A 22,259-nucleotide genomic window follows, 5' to 3' on the forward strand; every position below is an offset into this window, starting at 1 on the left:
CATGAAGCGGGTCAACGATGGTTGTTTTTCCGTCAGTTTGCCGGCTTTTTTGTGTTCGGCACAGAAATTTTCGAGCAACTTTTTTGCAATGTTTTATTCGAAAGTTCAGAATTTTTCTTCGCTTAGTTCGAAAAATATGAAGCTTTCAGAAAAGCGCAGTGAAGAGCTAATAAATTCTGACAGATTAACTAACTGATTCCTTGCCTGTGCGCTTTGTTCGAATTTCTATTTTTTGGCAATTATTTCCCGTGATAGAACCCTCCGATATGAATTTATGCGGGCAAAAAATTTTGCTTCAGCTTCCAAAGGTTTTATGAGCTGAAAGATTTGGCTAATCGCTGATATGTAAATTTGCCAGTGCTATAAAATGCAGTTTTTGGAACATTTGCCATAGCTTGTTTTTATTAACTTCCAGAAGTTTGTGTCTGTGACAATTTGGTGTCTTTTTATTTAAGTATTTCATTTAAAAGCTTGTTTGTATTATTAGAAGCGAGCGGCATCTTGAATTGCAGCCAAAACAGTACCCTTGATTTCATAACTGATCGACTCTGTAATTGATTTGGTTTCCGATAATTGTGGTAACCTGGTGATTGTTTTTATTCAAATGAACAGCGAATTGGTTCGTAAAAATAGCTATAGTGGAATAAGTCTGACTGACCAATATATGTTTAGGCTTCTTTGGTGGCAAGATTGAATGGACAAACATCAGCTAATGCAGGAGCTTTCTTTCATTTCTCTGAACCAACTGATTCAACGCAGGCTATTTTGAGCAGAATGTTGGAGTACTTAAAGCACCGCTTCAACCTACAAGACATGGATATACCTGTCAAATTTCAGTTAGTCTATAAGAATTGTTTTAATTATTTAGCTTTCAATTCTGCTATGGACTGAGGAGGAAGGCAATGGTCATTAGGCGGCCTGAATAACAGCATCTTGCGTTGTAGGTTCCTCGGAAATTTTCCATCTGATATACTTTAATTATCAATCTACTTAAAAGCCGTGGTAAGTTAGGGTTAAAAGTTTGTCAAAAGCAGTGTTGTTCGGTAGTTCTCTGTAATGTAATGTTTTGATCTCGTATTTGCTAGAATCGAGTGTTTAGATGCAATTAATTCTTTCACTTCTTGCTATGATAATCTTATTGATTTACTGTACTAGACGCTATAATTCAAATAGATGGCAAAAATTTAAAATGGTTAAGCGATTGTTCAGGGCGCTGTTCGAGTGCAAGTGTTTCTGAATTACTCCCTGTTGCTGTAAGAAATTTGGAATTTTTCGGTCAGTGCCGTGTGATACGATTATAGCACTTCAGATTAACGCTTTTAGGCATGCTCTGCATTAATTCCACGGCGGAGGATTTACAAAAAAAAACATTGGAATTGATTCAGAAGAGTTATGGCGATTATTCACATAAAAAAGCAAACTTTTCTATTATCCATTATACCTCCCACCACAAAACTATAGCCCCTATTGTGGTAAATTAACGGTAATTGGGGGGAGGTATGTTATATGATCACTAAGCATTCCCTATAATCGACTTAATTTTGGGTGACCTTTTAAAATTATTAATAGTGTTAGTGGGGTGTCATAGAGGAGGACTTTTCCATTTAGTGGTGCTGACCAATAATTTTTGAGGAGCGCCACTTGTTTACAAAACATGGGATAAAGCAGTCGCCTGTTTCTAAAGCACTCTTAACATGTCATGTTTTCAAAAAAATAACAGGAAGGTAATGATTTTTGGCGTGCTTGTTAAAGCGCTTAGAATTGAAAAACTAACGTCCATCACCGCGTACATATGGAACGGTTTCACTTAGGGTTGAATGTTGCGGAAGTGTTGTATAATTTCAATCAAGGTATTCAACGTCTTTTTACCAAAAATGACGACACTATAAGCTGCGATAGCGTGCTATTGTTGACCTTCCCTTGTTTTTTTTACAATGCTAATAATTTGAATTTTATTGGGGCGCTGACTTTTTGCGGTTCAGAGGCGTTATGGTTTTCTTTTTTACCACTCGAAGAGGAGTATTGGAGAATTCCTCTCAAACAAAGTTAATCAATTATATTAGTCCTGTGGCCTTTTTTATGCAATCTCTCGGCCGGGATCCCAACAGTTTAGTCGTTAGTTGTCTCTGTGTATGCAATTAACCGAAAGTGTTTTGGAGATACGGAGTCATGGTGTGAAGCACGGTTCCTAGAGTTTGACCCTGCTTCCCCACTTCACCGCCCCACTACCTCTCTTTGGACAGGTTTATGAGCCTTATCTGGCTTTTTTTTTATTTTTGCGTGATTATGTAAAGGAAATCAATGTGACAAAACCAAGGTTTTCGTTTCAATATCATCTTTTATTACTTGCATTTTTCATTTTTAGTAATGGAATTTTTATTTCGGAGCTCTTACGGCTATGATTTTCTTATGACAAGTGAACGAGCAAAAAACCGGTATTTCAGATAGTACAAAAAATGCGAAGAGGGATAAAGAGAGGGAGAGAGAGAGAAATATTTTTATCCACAAATTTATAATAGATGCGGAACCCAACAGAAGTCTATTTTAGAACTTTCCATAATATGAGGAAAGTTTTAACTATTTCAAATATTGGGCCCAAATATCTTTGACAAATTTGTTTCTCCATTTGTTACAGATTTCTTTCAAAGTTAGATATTTGAGTTTTTAATTGCTCTCAAATGAAGTTTGTAGCAATTATATTTGTCCTGTCGGTCTTTTTTATGCGATTTTTCGCTTGGCCGATTTTTCGTCTGACGCTTTTGACTTTTCGTCCTCAAAACGGAATAAACATGTAGAGCCCAGAGTGCATGAAGTGCTCTTAGAGCCTTTGAGCTCTGTTTCAGTGCGATTTCTTTGGTAGACTTACACATATGGTGTGAAGGGCGGTTCTTAGAGGTTGAAGACCCCTTCACTGTTGACCCCCCCCCCCCACTATTGCCCCCCCCGCGCTTTTACCCCAATCCTCACTCCACTGTTGCCCCAGCCCTCGGTGCCCCCTCTCGTTTCTAGCTACTGACAAACAACCACTCGCTAAAAACACCCAAATTTATGGAATGGTTTCAACATTTTAACATTACGAATTTTAGCATTTTTTTGACAAAACGTACAATTTTTTTCAAATTTTTTGACATTTATTTTTCCTTATGTCTTTCCAGACCGAGGGGCCAGAAAATATCTTAAGGGTTTGATAATAGGTTACAGACAAATTTTTATTGGCTATTGAATAGTTTTTCAACTTTTTCATGTCACATATATTAGCAATTTTTTGACAAAACTTGCTTTTTCAAGTTTTTTTTAGATTTTTTTGTTTTTTTCGGTCTTTTTCAGCCTCAAGAGCCCAGGAACCTCCTCTTGGGCTCAAAAATAGGTTAATGCGTGGTTTCCAGATGTAATGGATTTTTTCTTTGACAATTTTGCCAATTTTTTTTTCAATTTTTTGACAGTCATTATCCAGGAATTTTGAGCCTCAAGGGTCAGAAAACCCCCGTAATGGTTTGATAAGTTCCTGTAAAATTTTTGTCGGTCATGGATTAATTTTCAACTTTTTAATACCACAAGTTTTAGCAATTTTTTTTATAAAACTTAGCGCTAAGGAAGCTCCTCAAGAGTTTGGTAAATGGTTACTGCATAGTTTCTAGAAGTATTAGAATGTTTTTCCAGTATTTTTGAAATTTTTTTATTATCCAAGTAAATGGATCTTTATGAGCCAGTGAAACATTTACAGGCTTCAAACAGGGATAATGGATAGTCTCTTGAGACAATGCATTGGTTCTGAAGATATGTATTTTAGCAAGATTTTGTTAAAGTTTGCAATTGTTTCCAAAGTTTTTCAATTTTTTTCCTTTTCTGAGTTTAACGACCATTACTGGCCAACGAAATTTTTCAGGTCTCTATGATGAATTACTTGACAGAATTTTTGAGACAAAAAATGTTTTTAACATTTTTTACTGCGAAGTTGTAAACTTTTCTTTAACTTTGCCTTTGTCTGTTTAAATGATTTTTTTTACTAACAAGGCTAGAAAACTAGAAGTTGTAGAGTCGAATCCCATCATGTAAAATATTCCTCTCTCTTTCTCTTTCTGTTGGTTAGGTTTTCTCGTCTTCTCTTTCTCGTTCACGATCTCTCTCTTTCTGTCTTTGTTGATTCCGCACTTCAGCTGCTGTTATTTGGCGTAATATCATCATCTCTGATACTCATTAACAAGGAGTTATTGATGAAATGTTTCTATCATAAATGACCTAGCGGGCAATTTTTAGGAATTCATTGCTAATTGCTCTCAAAAGCAATTTGTAGCAGATATATTAATCCTGTTTGTGTCTTTTATGCAATTTTTTGCTTGGCTGATTTCTCATCTGACCCATTTGACTTTCGTCTTCAGAAATGGGATAAAGAGGTAGCGCCCTGTTTGCATTAAGTTCAGCACACTAGTCATCGAGTATGCGATTTACAGAAATTGTGTTGGAGACTGTTACTTATGGTCTGATGGGCGGTTCTTAGAAATTGGTCCCACGCCCGCACCACCGCCCCCACATCAGGCCCCTTCCCCAATCCACCGCTACACCCCCTCCCACCACACACACACACCCCGCTGCGCTCACCTTACGCCCCTTTAAATAATCTGAAGCTAGCCTCACTATACCGTGGCTAGCTTCTGACGAAGCGAACCGCTCGCCGGTTGTTTGACAGCAATTCGCCCGACGTTAGTCGGTTATGTTTCAGTTCTTGCCTATTTTTGGCAGATCTTGTGTGGATATCATGACACAAACTCTTTCTTTTGAATTTGTACTTGTAATGTATATGAAATACTTTTTAAATTGTGTTTTGCCATCTCTATGTTCAGGAGTTCTTCGCTATGTTGTTTTAAGATCTGTTCACTCATTTCCATGATTTTTGATGTGAATTTTTGGGGAGTGATTCTGGACACGCCGAAACAAAGGAGTGAAAAAGCGAGTGATTTCGGGCCTAATTTTTTTTCACTCTTGTTTTGATGTTGATTGAGAAAATGTTCGCTTTTTCGACTGTTGTTTTTGTTGCCGCTTGGCAATTTGACTTGTTTAGCTGTATTTTCGCGTAACTCTCTTTCATTTCGCTGTGTTTTTCAAGTAACTCTCTTTCATTGCTTCTCCAATTTTTTTCTTAGTCATTTCTTGGGCTAATCTTTTGCTTAGTCAGTGACCATTTATTGAACGGTTGTGCAGGAGTTCTCCCATGTTTTTACGATCCAAAATGATTGGATTGTATTGGTGCGTTTTCTGTTTTTGAAGGGATGTTGACCTTTTTTTGTTCGGTTTTTTACTCGGTGTTTTCAAGAATTATTATCGAATTTGCGCGAGTTTTGCGAGGTTGTCTATGTATTGTTGGCTTAGCGCTTTATCGCTTTAATGACAGATCTCATCTGTTGATTAGACTGCTGCAATTAATAGAACTAGTGGTTTAAGTCCTTCGCTAATGCTGTGTGACTTAAAAAGTCTTTGCCAAAAATTATTTGTGACTTAAAAGGTATTTGAAGGACTTTTCAAAAAGTAGTTGCGAGATTTGGTTGCATCTTTATTGTATTTTCTTTGATTATCAACAATGATCGGTGTCGTTGTGTGCTTGCGTGGAATAATTGTATCTCATTAGTCGGTTGAGTTAAACGAAGGCGTTTTTTGATTTTGACACTTTCTTTTTGATACTTATTGCCATAACTTTTTTTAAAAAAAATTTAACGTGTTTTGATATCTCTCAACGTGTTTCTGTTTTCTATAATCCTTAAAACGCTAGACCTTGGAAACAGACTTTTTCTTATTGTTTTAATTTTTTTCGTTTTGAGCATAAAGGGTCATGGGCTTTGTAGACTGTCTTTATTTCATCTTGCTGTAAAATCGTTAATTTTCAGGCCATTGGTCAATTCAAGTCTTTGGATTGTAATTCAGGGTTCTACTTCTTTTCACCCCTATTAATTTTTTATTTACCCCTCTATCATTTAACCCCTCTATTATTTAACCCGTCTATCTTTTAACCCCTCTATCATTTTACTCCTTTATCATTTCACCACGCCAATAAGCAGTCGACTTTAAAGGCACATTTTGTCATAATTAAGTTGGTAAATTAATCCCACGTTCAGTTGTGATAGTTTCATATCAAGTCCCCACGGGCCGCTGAGGCATGGCCAAATGATTATATTGCTAATTTATTAATACTTATTTTATAGAAAGATTCAAATCGGGGTGAAATGATAGAGGGGTTAAAAGTTAGATGGGTTTAATGGTACAGGGGTTAATAAATCGGTGTTAAATGATAGGGGGTTAAATGGATAGGGGTGAAAAAGCGATACACCGTAATTCGGGACTTGTCCTGCATGTTTTTTATCTTGTCAATATTTTTGATACAATTTTTTGACAGGTTCTAATCTGCTTTTTCTTCATTCGTTTCATGCATTTGCGACTGAATTTCGTAATAAGCGTCACTTTTCTGACCCACTTCTGTGTGGGGTGGACTATATGCTCAACTGTTTTTTTTGTTCACTGCTGTGTTGCTTTTGTTAATTAAAACTCTGAAGAAATTGTGAACATCATTTTAGTGTAGTTGGCGCAATTTACAGCGAAAACAAATCGTGCAGTTGGAATGAGTTGTACTTGAATTTTCATATGAATCTACAGAAATTCAAATTTTTTCCTCTTTCCGTTTTTGGAACAAAAGGTGTATTCTCGAATGCCAGTCTGTCAACAGGCGGTATTTGTTTTGGCGAAAAACTTAAACCATTAGATTATTACGATAATGGTGGGATTTATTCTACCTTGTAGTCATTTCAAAACTTTTATCTTTTGCATTTTTATGGATTACATGCTTGGGAGAGCATTCTTCTGAAGTGTGATCCGACCAGAGCGCTTTTCTTATTGATATTTTGGACTCAAATGAGATTCGTGTAAACAGTACACTGCTCGTCTTGAACAATTTCCCGTTGGCTACAATTAATAGTCAATGATCAATTGCTTCGTTCAAAGTTAACGAATGTCATTTGTTTATAATTTGCTTTAATGTGACCCATTTAATAGAATACGCTCTGAGTTGTTTACAATGTTTTAGGACAAATCGTAAAACAACAGTTATCCTGAATCTATTTTTTCGATATAATTGCTCTGACCTGCTGAAAGTGAAATTGGGAGGAGCTAGATACTAACCCGGCTTTTTGTTCAGAATATTCGAGCGATTGTTTTTTGCGGAAAACATTTGAGTGGCTTTTAAAACTTTTAGAAGATTAAACTACTGTACTAAGCGTTCAAAGTTTAATAACCATAAAATTTGAGAATTTGCCCAATTGCGTTTCTGGAACCCTGCCGCTGTTTATGCATAATGTCCGATATATTACAAGTGAAGGGTTCTTCATTGCAGAGAATTATTTGAAGTGATGAATTGTTTCCTATTGCGATGAAAACAAAACGGTGTTAGGTTTTCAACAAATTATAAAAACCGAAAAACGAAAACTCGAAAAAAAAATTTAAAAAGAGGTTGCTAGAGGGTTGCTTTTGAGCTTTTCTACGCCGCATAATATGCAACAGCGCGTTTGATGAGGTAAAATTTGAATACCATGCTTTGGTAATGGGAAAATGGCTCAAAGAAAACTAGTATCAATTCCTAAAATCACGGCCTGCCGTGCTTGGCGCAGTAGATTTCAGTTTTAAAAATACTAAAATCTATTAGTACACGTGGCATTGTTCTAACAATTGTATCAGGCTGTTTAAATAAACTCCAGCAATCATTTAACTGCAAATTGTTGTTAATTTGTTAAGTTACCTGTGGCATTGTAGTTGGCTATTTTTGTTCCATGTCTCCTTTTAATTGGGGGTAAGGATCTTTATGCCAGCCCCACATTTTGCTCACCTAATTGTGGTCGATTGTTCTTGAGGAGAGATACAAAAGTAATGACAGATACCATTAAAAAGTCCTCGAAAAACTGCATGGATTGTTGAATAGTTTTTCAGTTTTTTATTTCAGGAAAATAACAAGAGTCAAAATGTGTTCGCTTTTCGTGCCTTTTCAAGTAGTCAGGTTTCTTACATTGGTTCTAATGTTCTCTCTTGTCACCACAAGTGTTTCTCTCACTTATCTAAACTAGTAATAGTGTGTTGGGGAGCGATTTTGACCATCGGAAGCAAATATTTAACTTGCTTCAATTTTCAGCTGTTTTTACGATTTCGGCTTGTTTTACGCTTTTTTAGCTTTTTATGTATCTTTCGTCAATTTTTTATGGGATTTGGGGAGTGTGGTTGAAATTAGCTTTTGTGGCAGTTTTGGTGGTCTTTCGCTTTAATATTGCCTTTAGTTGTGTACTCGTCCAAGTGTTTGTTGTCCATTTTTAAGATAGTTATAATAGGAATATTAACATGGTTTTGTTTTGAACAAAAATTTCATGGGCTTTTTAATGTCAGACTTGAAAAAGAGTTTTGAAAAAAAAAGAATTTTTTGTTGTGAAACACCTAAGAGTTAATGATTCAGCTTGTTCTCTATTGTTCATTTAAACTTGAGTAAAAGAAAAACTGAATATGAAAAGCATGGATTAAGGGGCTGTCAATTGATGTTTATCGGACGATTTCTTTCACTGTATTGCTGTGCTTATAGTTCAGAGAAAAAGGGAGGAAACGGTAAATCTTCGATACAATAAGTTAGCCTTTTCGATAGAAAAATAACTTCTTTTTATTTAGGTTGAAACGAGTAAGATTGTTGACAGTGCCTTTGAAATTGAAACGCACTGCAGATCCGATCATCAAACTGAAGAAAACGTTGTCTGCCGTTTTCATGGCAGTGATATGATGTAATCTCTTTATGGGTCGCTCGCTCAACTGTATTTGCTGCCTTCAGTTTATTACTAATATGAGTAACTGAGAGTTCGAAATGGAGAAAGAGAGTAGTATAACGTGAGCAAAGCTGGGGGGCCAAAAAAGACGTACCTATGTATAAAAATTACGTATAGCCCATTTTCCCTCAAATCCCAAAGACGTACCTCACAGCATGATACCCAAGCTGTTCACACGAAGGGGATTAGCAAGATAATCCTTCAATGATAATTTAGGATGACTCATTTACAGTTACGTACGACTTTCCAAAGATGTACCTCCTCACAGCATGACACCCAAGCTGTTCACACGAAGGGGATTAGCAAGATAATCCTTTAATAATAATTTAGGATGACTCATTTACAGTTACGTACGACTTTTCAAAAATGTACCTCACAGCATGACACCCAAGCTGTTCACACTAAAGGGATTAGACAGATAATCCCTTAATATTAAATTAGTAAGGTAATTTACCCCTTCCCCGAAAAGACGTACCTCACAGCATGACACCCCAGCTGTTCACACGAAAGGGATTAGCAAGATAATCCTTTAATAATACTTAAGGATGACTCATTTACAGTTACGTACGACTTATCAAAAACGTACTTCACAGCATGATACCCACGCTGTTCACACGAGGGGGATTAGCAAGTTAATCCCTTAATATTAAATTAGGTCATTTACTCATTCCCATATTACACTTTAATAATGTAAATTTCCAAAGACGTACCTCACAGCATGACACCCAAGCTGTTCACACGAAAGGGATTAGCAAGATAATCCTTTAATATTAAATCAGTAAGGTCATTGACCCCCTACCATATTAAACTTTAAGAATGCAAATTTCCAAAGACGTACCTCACAGCATGATACCCAAGCTGTTCACACGAAGGGGATTAGTAAGATAATACTTTAATAAAACTTAAGGATGAGTCATTTACAGTTACGTACGACTTTTCAAAAACGTACCTCACAGTATGGTATCCACGCTGTTCACACGAAAGGGATTAGCTATAAAATGTTTAAATAATAATTTGGATATGATGACTCACATTTATGTACGACTTACGTGATTTTCAAAAATGTACCGCACAGCATGATACCCAAGCTGTTCACACGAAAAGGATTAGCAAGATAATCCCTCAGTAACATATTAGTTTGGCTGGCTCATATATTAGCCACTACTCCTATTCATTATTTCAATCAACTTCTAAAAATCAGTTGGTCAAAATTCTCGTATAATTTATCATTTTTTTCAGATAGTCTTTGTCTCTTTCTCCTTGCAGCAAGAAGAGTTTCAAGTTGAACACTTGCAGTGTTGAAGCGGGTAAGCAAACAATTTCAACAAATAGAAATTTTCCTTTGTTCCTGTATTTAAAGTGGACCATTTTAGCCAACCAAAATATCCCCAAATAATAGATATTGCAACACTTCACTTCGCTTCCAAATCCAAAAACAAACTGGTAAGTTTGCTTTCATTAAGCCACTACTCCTATTCCCAAACCACTACTCCTTTTCATTATTTCAAACAATTTCTAAAAATCAGTTGATCCAAATTCTAGTTTAATTTATCATTTTTTCACATAACCTTTGTTTCTTTCTCCTTGCAGCAAGAACAGTTTCAAGTTGAACACTTGCGGTGTTGAAGCGGGTAAGCAAATAAGTTTAATTAATAGAAATCTTCCGTTGTTCCTTTATTTAAACTGGACCATTTTAGCCAGCCAAAACTTTCCCCTATAGTAGATAATACAACACTTCACTTCATCTTTAAATCCAAAAAAAGAAACTGGTAAGTTTACTTTTATTAAAACATGTTTTTGAGGTAAGAATATTTACCCAATTATTGAATTAAAAAAAACCATTGAAAATCATAAAATTCTCACGTGATTAGACAATTAGTCACTATTTTAGAGTCAAAATTAATCATAACATCACAATAACATCATAGCACGTCACAATTAAGTCATAGTGTTGTCATAATGGCATCATATTTACGTCATTTTGTCGTCACAATTACGTCATTATGTCGTCACAATTACGTCATTATGTCGTCACAATTACGTCATTATGTCGTCACAATTACGTCATAGTGTCGTCATAATTACGTCATAGTAACATCACAATTACGTCAGTGTCATCACAATTACGTCATAGTTTCGCCATAATTACGTCAAAATAACGTCACAATTACGTCATTCTGTCGTCACAATATCGTCAGTGTCGTCACAATTACGTCATTCTGTCGTCACAATAACGTCAGTGTCGTCACAATTACGTCATAGTGTCGTCATAAATTCGTCATAACGTCATAATTACGTCATTCTGTCGTCACAATTACGTCATAATGTTGCCATCATGACGTCATATTTATGAAAGGATATTTCATTTTCGTTTCATTTTCATTTTTCTGATTGAGATAATTGAGTGCAGTTGAGTTTAATAATCATTAAAACTTCTGAAAAATATTTTATTTCTTCGCAACTTTCATGTTAACAATTTTTTTTCACTTCTCCTTTCTCACTTCTGATCTTACAATTTAATTGATTTTCAGAGATGCCTCGAAAGTCGGACCAAAAAGAACTTTGCAGTGCTTGCGATAAGCTTATTTTGAAATCCAATATGAGAAGACATCAGAAGCTTCACGCAAAAAGATGTTCACAATGCTCACAGTCATTTCCTGACCAAGATAAATTGCAGAAACACATTGCCTCTAAACATGCTCCATCTCTGATTATCAAGAGAAAGTTTTCTTGTAGCGGCTGTCCCTTATCCTTCTCCACTTATTATCAACTTCTACATCACAAACGAAACAGTCACCAACATTCAACTCCTAGCACCTACGAGGAAGTTGACTTATCTATCTATGGAGACTCTCCCGCTCTTCATAGTGAACTTCAAACGGTTCAACACTTTCTGAGAGACTCGGTTCTTGAATTGTCCAGAAAGAAAGTTCACAACTTCAAAATAATGGAGATCAACCATGAAACAGTGATCGACAAATTGGATTGTGTTTACAACGAGTTACCCAGTTCAGCTAAAATCATTATTTCATTTGGATTCGTGCTGCAGAGTGTGCAAAATCCTGAAGAATTTCGCTAATACTATGCAGCAGATAACAACCCCGTATTCCTAAATCCCATGGTTCTCTCTGATGACTCAGATCTCAATTATATTAAATCAATGCTGAGAGATAATGAAATTCTACCAAATCTAATTAATCAACGTCCAGACACAAAATGGAAGTTTTATTGCGTTACAAATGTCACTTTCTTTGTATTTCTCCTCAGTGGTGTTCCTCTAGGCTGTATCACTCAAAATATGCCGTCTGTTCTGCTCAGAAACGGTTACATCAAGTGTTTTGTATCTGACTGCCACAAAAAGCCCTACCAAGACAACTTGTGTATGTTCCGTGCACTGGCCTATGAATTACATGGCAGCGATGAGCTACAGCAAAATACAATGGAATTGATGCAGATGTTTCTCTCAGCGACAAGGAGAGATTACGAAACCTTTCCAGGAATACATGAAGACGATATTCCTGTTCTTGAGGTTTTAGTTGACAGAAATATTCAGATTTACTCCATATTTTTTGACGAGGAAGCTGAAATGTTTGCTGAACTTACTCGTCGCTCCTCGATGAAACGCTCAAACACAACTTCCTTACTGAGATATGAAAATCACATTTGTTGGACGGCGGACATCAACAAGTTCCTCAAAAAGTTCCGGTGTTACATATGCGATCAATTTTTCGACAGATCCTTCAACCTATTGCGACACATGCAAAACTGCTCCGACAACACGCAACACAAATATCCAACAGGAGCTTATCAGTTAACAGAAACTATTTTTGAACGTTTGCAAGATGTAAATATTAATGTTCCGCAAGAGCTGAGATTGTTTTCTCATCTTATTGTATTCGATTTTGAGTCAATAACAGTCCCCGACAATACACTCAGAAACACAGATTTAACTTCATGGATTGGAAAACATGTCCCCATTAGTGTGTCAATATCCTCGAATCTGCTCTCCGAGACCATTTTTATTTGCAACGAAGATCCACTTCAACTAATCCGTGATTTTGTATCCAACTTGAGTAATATAGCGGAAAAGAGCACGCTTCTAATGAGGGAGAAACTCAATGATTTCGTACTGGTATTGGAAGAAAAATATTGGGCTCTTCGACAACTGGTTCCAGTGAAAGACAAGCAGGTACCCACCGGAGCGGAAGACTTATTTGAGAACGAAGCTGAACCCGAGGTGGAGGAAGACGAAGATCTTGAAATTAGGAGACTGAGAAGCGAGCTCAGGGTGATATCAAAATTGAGACAAGATTTTGAAAATTATTACAGTACCATACCTGTTTTCGGATTCAACAGCTCTCGGTATGATTTAAACCTAATAAAAGAGTATCTTCTGCATCACCTCTTAATAGAAAAAAACGTTATTCCTAAAGTGATTCGAATGGGGAATAAATATATTGGCATGAATTTTCTTGGTCTACAGTTTCTGGACATTTTAAACTTCCTGGGAGGAGCGACAACTCTGGATAATTTCCTAAAAGCCTATGGAGCGAGTGAAGAGAAAGGTTTCTTCCCCTATGAATGGTTCGACAGTGTTGAAAAACTGAATGTATCCCAACTGCCACCAATTGACAGCTTTTGGAGCAAGTTGAAGAATCACAACGTTCTTTCAGTTGATTACGATAAGTTTGTGGAATTGAAAAACGGTGGAATGGAGCAGGATGAAATTTTGAAGAAGTTGAGACTCAAGAAAGTTCCACAAAATGCCGAAGAAAATTACTTGGAGCTCCAAAATATATGGGAAAGAAAAGGTATGCAGACGTTTCGTGACTTCCTCATGTGGTACAATAACAAAGATGTCGACCCTACACTTGAGGCTATGAAGAAAATGATCAGTTTTTACCACTCAAGACAAGTAGACATGTTGAAGTTGGGGTACACTCTTCCCAACTTGGCAAACAGGTTCCTTCATTCGTCAACAGATGCAGCTTTTTTTCCGTTTTGTGAGAAGGATAAAGAATATGATAATTACATTCGAAAGTGGCTAACAGGGGGACCCTCAATTATCTTTACAAGGTATGCAAAAGTTGGCGAAACAAAAATTCGAGAGTCAGAAAACGTTTGCAAGTCCATCGTCGGAATAGATGCCAGTCAGTTGTACCCTTTTTCCATGACAAAAGAGATGCCAACAGGACCCTATACAAAGTGGGAGTACAATGAAGAGACTGAAAAATTTCATCCGAACAGGAACTGTAGAAGCTACTTTGAACAGCAGGTCATGGAGTACTTCCAACAGGCTCACCCCAATTGTAAAATACAAACCCAGTTCACACACAAGAAACAAAAGAAGCTTGGTCCTTATTTAGTTGATGGGTTTTGTAACCATTGCAACACGGTTTTTGAAGCGATGGGTTGCTTCTTTCATTTTTGTCCGTGTCAAGAGGAAAAACCGCTTCTCTTCGAGGACATAGAAAGCGGATTGAAGCGGAGAGAACGTGACAATGATAGAAGAGAGTACCTGAAGGGATTGGGGTTGAATGTTGAAGAGATCTGGGAGTGTCAATGGAAGAAGTGGAGGAAAGAAAACACAAATGGGGTTAAAGACTTTCTCAAGTCAAATTATCCCTTCCAACCATCGATGAACAAAAACTCGCTCATTGAGAAAATTAAACGTGGAGAACTGTTTGGTGTCGTCGATTGTAGTCTTCAAGTTCCAGAGGAAATGTATCCTTACTTTGAAGACTTTCCTCCAATTTTCAAGAATTGTGAAGTTGGACGAGATGATATTGGGGACCATATGAAAGAGTTTGCAATACGCAACAAATTACTATCCAGACCCAGAAAAATGCTCATTTCCAGTTTCAAGCTTGAACGAGGACCAGTTATTACACCACTTTTGTTATTTTATCTAGAAAAAGGTGTGATCCTAAAAGACGTCTTTTGGTTTCTCCAATACACTCCCCGGCGCTGCTTTGAGACATTTGTTCAGAATGTTGTCGATGCCCGCCGCGAAGGAGACCAGAATAAGGAGTCAACAGTCGTTGCGGAGACAATGAAGCTGATTGGAAACAGTTCGTATGGATATCAGATCATGGACCGTAGTCGACATACGAACACCAAGTACGTGAAAGGCTCACAGGTGGACAAATTTATTAACAATAGATTTTTCAAGACTATGAATGAGCTACCAGAGCAGATATATGAGGTAGAAATGAGCAAGTCGCGTATCGATCATAAAGAACCAATAATTGTAGGCTTCTTCATCCTCCAGTACGCCAAACTCACCATGTTACAACTTAAATACAACTTCTTCACCCCTTTCTGTGATAAGAACAAGTACGAACTCATTGAAATGGATACTGACAGTCTCTACATGGCCCTTAGTGAAGAAAAAATTGACGACATCATTCGACCAGAAATGCGATCAGTGTGGTACTGGATGAGACAGAGCGACTGCAATGATAACTTTGCAGCAAACTCCAGCAGCAATTTCTTCCCACGAGAATGTTGCAGAAAACATGCTGCCTTTGACAAGAGAACTCCTGGACTTTTTAAGGAAGAATTTCGGTGCTCTGAAATGATTGCTCTTTGTTCAAAGACGTACTGCTGTTACGATGAAGAAACAGACACAGTTAAACTATCAAGTAAAGGACTCAACAAGAACAACATTGAGGAGCCCCTAAACAAATATAGAAAAGTTCTGTTCAATGAGGAGCGAGTTTATTCAACAAATCGTGGCTTCAGAGTTGTTGACAACAAGAAAGTTTGTACCTATGAACTAAAGAAAGTGGGACTTTCATATTTTTATCCCAAGCGTAAAGTCTGTGAAGATGGTATTCACACTATTCCTTTAGATTTATAACTCGTTTTCTTTAGTCTTATATTTATATCGCCTCTGTTTTTAATTCACAGTTTTCCTACCAAAATCTCTTTTCAACAAAAGACGTTTTTTTTTGAAATAAATGAATTAGATACAAATACACATACAAATAATTAAATACAAAATTACAAAACCTTAATAGAAAGTTTTGAAAACCATTTGCAGCATTTTACGGATTACTGTTTAAAAATTTCCAGATTTTGGTTTTCAAAACTCACAAAACATCAGCAAAGAACTTCAATATATGAAAATCATTTAAATATTTGGATGAGACTTTGGAAAATAACACATGTGCAAAATAAATAGCATATAAACCACACAATTCTGAATCTTGGAGTTTCTCCTGTACTAATGAACCAAAGTTTGATTTCGTCTTGATGCCATATTTTTCCAAAACTTCTCCCATCGAATCACCGTAGAACAACTTTCCATTTTTATTCGCAAGCAAAATCCAGTGGGAGCCCGGTTGAGTAGATGGATCTGTGTTGATTATACAAAACGTGTTTGTAGGTAAATTTTTCGGTCGAAGATCTGCAGGGAAGGAACCGAGATATTTGAACTTTAGGTGTGGGAACCTGTTGACAACATTTAAGAGTTGTTGATTATCCATTTTTGGTGACTGATCCCTCCTTATCAATTGCAATTGAGCTTATACGTTCACCACTAACAAATAATTCTACAGTATTGGTCAAATTGTTAGCAAAGTAGAGCTCCAAACGAATTCCTGCTCCAACTACATCAGGAAAATGCATTTCGACATTGGCCTCCTGTGTTGAAGTGAGATCGAAAAATAAATGAAAATGATTTTCAAAATCCTTGTATTGAATGTTAGGACCGTCATCATCAAATTTGAGTGCTTTCATTGTTTCAGCATATGCTCTCACGTGATTTTCTGTTTTCAAGTTTACAATAGTTTGATTCCCACGCACAATTTTAACTTGTCGAAGACCAAATTTACGAAAATGGAACGGATTCGTGTTGTATGTTCCACTGAACTCATTATTCACATTCATAGCAATATCAATCATTCGAATTGGTTTGTTTGAAAATATATTTTCTTGTATAAACTGGTTCTGTCCAGCGGGAATAATAAACGTCTTTGGAAGTTCTTCATTATAGTAAAATATGGCAGGCTCTCGAAGCAGTCTGCTTTTGAAACTTCTCATCCAGTTATCTGAGATCGCTACCTGTCTAGTAAAAAGGCAAGCTTCCAAAATTATAGCCTCAGAGTTCAGCCCACCAGTATCGATCATATAGAACGCTGGAGATGATCGGATCAATTTCAGTCTGAGGTTGACATTTGGGAGAAGTAAAGTTTCACAAGCAAATAGACCTATTGCCAACGGACCGTAAAAAGTAAATTCATCTTTATCTTTTTGAAAAACAGTATCTGTAAATGCTCTTTTTGTAAAATCGTTCGGCTCAATCTCGTATCGATATCCTTGGCATTGGGATAAGCTCTCCTTGGTTCCTTTTGTTCCTGAAAATTCAGCAGAGACAAAAGCTTGGTGAGCATAAAGAGAATTGGCACTGTGAACTTGTTCATTGTTTAGATAGACTTCGCAATTAGAGAAAAGTGAATGAAGAGCATTGTTTACCAATAATGTTTCTTCGGCATTATCCAAACGTGTTCGATCGCCTTTAATAACCCTTCCTCTGATGAATAATCGAGTAGATCGCAAGTCAGTGAAAATATTACGATCAGTTTCCAATTGAAATTCGATTGTTGATTCGTGTAAGGAATTTGTTGGAAATATTTGTTGTTCATTGGACCAATGAATTGGGTCTAAAATTGGAACTTTCCCAAAAAAGTCGAGCATAGAGTGAGACAAGGAATTCATTTTAGCCGACCGTTTTTTATAATGATAATTGAGGAAATGATCAAGTTTTTTTCTGGAATAATAAAGTAAGTTGAACTTGACCAATAGGGAAGAAGGGAACAAGTTGTCCAGCAGCGTTTCTTAACTCTACATGGATACTGTGGAAGTTCGATTTGATTACTTTATGGAATCTCAAGTGTTCGAAACTGCGATAACTCAGAACCTGCGATCTCTTAAAAATCTCATCATTATGGAACTCTCGGTGTTTGAATGGAAAGGAGCGTAGAAGAGGACATTTCACATCACCGACTGAATTGGGTTCAACTATATCCAAGTAGAGTAAAACTGTATGTGTTCCAGTAATGTCAAAAGGGAGATCTGCCGTTGCCCAGGACTTGGTGTTGTATGATCTTTTCGAATAAGGCATAACAGGTTTGTCAGCTTCAACGCCCAAGTTAGCAGCCAAACTTTTGCTGAATGATACATTTTGGGATTCTCTATTGCAAAAAGTTAGTCTTCGACTTTTTTTGTCGATGTTGATGGAAAATTGAGGATCTAAGTTTTTGGGATGTCGTGCTTTTTTGGGAATATCTGTAAGACTCTTTACAAATTCATCCATAGAGTTAAAAACTGCTGGTGGAATGGCAAAGACATGCTTAAATTTCTCATCATAGTGAAAGGTCATCAATCCTCCTTCAACGTTATAACATATACCGGGATATGATACTTCGACTAAAGCTACTTCCCAAGATCCATCCAGTTCAATTTTGTCGGGAAGAAAATTAGTGAATGAAGCCATTGTATTTTGAGGATAAACTTGAGAGGAAGCGTTGGATACTAATTCAAGATAAAACGAATTCATGATGTTTGACTGTACTCTGTGACGTTTGTTTGGGAAAATGATTAGTCAAGGTTCTTCAGAAAGTCTTTCCGAATTTTTTGCCGAACGATACTTTGTCTCGTGTTTTTCCTCTTTTTCATACCACCACCAACTTGTTTTCGTATTGTTGATTTCGCAGTCTTCTTTACTGCTTTTTTAATTGAAGTCTGTCCTGATAAAACACCTCCAATTTCGGGAATGGCTGACTCGATTACATCTCGTCCAATTTTTTTTGCTGCAGGTAAAACGTATTTCTTGAGAATTGGGAGAGTTGTTCTAGCGACTGTTCTAGCCAAGGCTCCAAAGCCACGCCCTCTCTGACGAGGAACTCCTTTAAAATAAGGCAGATTGTAACCGTCCATTTTCTAGCGCGACTAATTGAAAAATGATTATTTAACTTTTGACAATTCTTGCTCGTAAAAGATTCCATCAATGTTTTCTCCTTTCTGATCAACAACAAAGTAAGTCGGGAAAGGAGCCAAAGTGTTTATTTTTCGAATTAGGAAAACTTCATGTGTATAGTGAGGCTTATATCCTTTTTGAAAATTGTGCCCTACTAATACCAACCGAACTTTATCACCTACTTTAAAATTAGGCTTCTTGTTTTTTCGTAGTTTCATCCGCTTGTACATGACAGTCAAAAAGTCAGCATTGACTACATTTTTGGGTGCCAAACCAATACTTCGATTTATTCTAGAGTTGATGATGTCAACAAACATTTGCAGGTCTTTGATGTAAGATAATGTGTCCTTTTCCTCCAGGTAGCGGTAAATTAAGTTTTTCAGGGTTCGTATAGCTCTCTCGCCAAAAGCTACTTTTGTTTCACTATAAGTGTGATAATATTTGACTCCCACATCCTCGCAGAAATTGGCCATATCTCCAAAAAACTCTTTTCCTTGATCTAGCCATAACTTTTTTGGGAAATTGAGTTCGTTCTTTTTCGAACACATTTTGATAAAAGCTGCTTTCACACCCTCTGCTCCTTTGCTTCGTAATGCTTCTACTCGCAAGAATCGAGAAAAAACATCGACAGTAACGAGTAAAAAGTTGATACCTCGGTTCCATTGTGATAGTTTATCCATTTGTGCAAGATCCAAGCACCAAATCTCATCAATATAGCGAGCATGCGCATTTAGCCGGGGAAATTTTCGTCTGATTCCTTTGTACTTCGTATAAGAGTCTTTTGACTGTAAAAATTCGGTAACTCTCTCGCGACTGATTCCACTTGATTTTGTTAGGTTATTGATAGAACCGAAAGCTGTTGGTCCCTTCCCTTTATACAACTTCTGCAATTTGATTCTATCTGAAACTGTAATTGAACCAGTCTGAGCCATACTGTGTCCTCAAAATGTTGTTTTTAACCAGATGTGGTCTCAGATTTAGAACTTTAAGAATAAGGAAATAGTTTGCATCAACTGGAGCGTTCTTCAATTTAATTGAATGAAGGAATGTTTTTATATCAACTCCTGTGTCAACGTTGTCAACAATAATTGTATTGGAAAGTGAAATTTTTAACCGTTTGTTTTCGTAAATCTCTTTCAAAGTTTTCAATGTCTCAGGATAGTTCTTATAGTGAAATTCCAGGTCTGTCTTAAGTTCTTTAGGTGGACGCTCGGTTTTTTCGGAACTAACTTCTTCTTTCACTTTTTTGATAACTGGGAAAACTGTTTCTTCTTTTTTATAGATCTCGCTGTAGGGTTCCGGTAATTTCCTTTTTCTGGTCTCCCACAGTTCTTTTGGAACAAGAACAAACTTTTTGACCTCACTCATTGAAGAAATTTGAAAATTTGTTCATACAAGGTTGATATATGTAATTTAATATTGTTACTCCAGCTTTCGAGCCCAATATAAGTCTTCTGGAATTGAGGGTTGTTGATTTTGAGGTGAGCTTTCTAAGTTGTTTTTGGAAGCGAACAAACTGATTTCTTCTTAATCCTGTGAGGTTTCCTTCAATCAAGTTTACAATACACTCACAGAGAAATCTGATGAACTCTTTAGGACAATTTAGAAGGAAAGCTGGTTGAAATTTCTTGCTGAGATTGCGAAAGAGCTGCAGAGTATAATAGTTCTGTGCGTTTATCATTAATATCAGTAATACGAGCACGACTGTTCGGTACAAAGAATTCTGAGGGAAATGATGTTACATTTGAACAGTATCTCAACAAATCAGGTGTAGACGGTCTCAAATCAATCATAAGATGACCATATGGTTCTTCTGTTGCATCATCATACCACTGTTTTAGTTGTCTTCCGAGTCCTAGCTGTCTCCCCAAGATATCAATCTGCTGCACATCTCTCGGTGATTTGAACAAAACAATGTGAGTAGTCTGCAGCTCGGCATCACGTCCAGTTTTATTTTTGTGGAAGAGATTATGCTTGATATATACACAATTTAGGTTTCGATGTCTACCGGCTGTCGCAATTCCGTTGAATTTTTCCGACTTGGAAAGAATGTCCAATGAATCATCGAATATAAGTAAATATTTAGTGCCGTCAGCGGGTAAGTTATCGATTAAATCAAAGTCAACTCCCTGAATGAATTCTATGTCTGCAATTGATTGCATCATTGTGTCGTAAATTGACTGAAAGTGCTTATAAAAGTATAAAATTCGATCAAATGATGGTTGAAAAGTTTTCATTCGTAGCATATCATTGATAAAAACAGTTTTTCCAGATCCGGAAGGACCAACAAGATACATCAAAATTCGTTCGTTTGTTGAAATGATTTTGTTCATTTTATGCTCTGGGATTAGGAAGTATATAACCAACGGCACTTGAAAGAATAGCAATCCAAACTGTTCGTTCGTCACAAGTTCTAGCAAAAATAAGATTAATAATTGAAAACAGAAGCAGTACTAATACAACTAAGCACTGAAATATTGACAAAAAAGCTGTTCGAGAGCAAGTGCGACCACAGATTTTCCAAGGAGGTCTTTCTTGATTGTTATTATCAAAAATAATGTCAGATGCGTGATTGAGATGATCTGTCATTAGAGAGCAACTGATTTTTGTTCGTCTTTAGGAAATAATGATTCACACTTTGATAAATTGGAATCGTGGTGACATTTTCAAAAAACAACAATATGCAAGACCTGTTATATGTCCCAAGAAACAAAAATTCAATATAGAATTAAGAAATGGAACCATGTAACAATATCCAGGGCCGATATTTAGATTTGTTTTCAGGTATCCTGCGGCATCATGAAATGTAGCATGTAATCGAAAAATTTTTGACCAATTGAGAAGTTTTTCTAACTTTGAGTCACCAACTCCTATTAGTCCCCCAAACGGAGCTTCTCTGTTGATTTTATCCAGATCTACATTTTTGTTCAAGCTTCGACAGACAGCCAAAAAATAATTTTTGCGTTTTGTGTTTCCAACAAAAAGTTTACTGATTTCTTTCTCTAACGCAACAATTTCCTCAATGTTCATATCAAGCAACTGTTCTGGAACATTAAATTTTAAAAAGTGATTAAATACAAACATCACAACATACAATATAAAAAAATTACAATTACAGTTATGCACTTTGCGATCTTTTTTGGTTTTTGACTTTGTTCAGCACTGAAATAATTTCATCACTCATTCTGTGTATTTTCTCCATCTCACCAATTCTGACCGAAAGAAAGCATTTCCTTCTAAAACTGTCCTTTTCAGTCCCTCGTGTGAACAGCTTGATTGTGAAATAACATCGATTCGGGTCATCTTGGAAAAATATTCTAGTTACACACACCTTCCGTCGAGGAGTCTCACTCACCTCCCAGAACACATCAAATTTTGCTTTTTCCTCAATATCAGTTGGTTGGAAGACAGTTTCGTCAATCACCAGCTTCGCAGTACCT

At 36.6% G+C, this 22,259-nt stretch overlaps 1 protein-coding gene across 1 annotated transcript in view; it reads left to right on the top strand.

Annotated features, from left to right (window-relative positions):
• LOC142334939 (telomerase protein component 1-like) overlaps positions 1 to 22,259 on the top strand; it is a 230,261-nt gene that overhangs the window by 99,809 nt on the left and 108,193 nt on the right. Inside the window, exon 12 of the mRNA XM_075383268.1 lies at positions 673 to 836. Within this exon, the coding sequence (XP_075239383.1) occupies positions 673 to 836 (164 nt within the window). The remainder of the gene's footprint in view (positions 1 to 672; positions 837 to 22,259) is intronic.

The sequence above is a fragment of the Convolutriloba macropyga genome, chromosome 2 (assembly GCF_964194025.1).
Source record: "Convolutriloba macropyga chromosome 2, txConMacr16.3, whole genome shotgun sequence".
Taxonomy (NCBI): Eukaryota; Metazoa; Xenacoelomorpha; order Acoela; family Convolutidae; genus Convolutriloba; species Convolutriloba macropyga.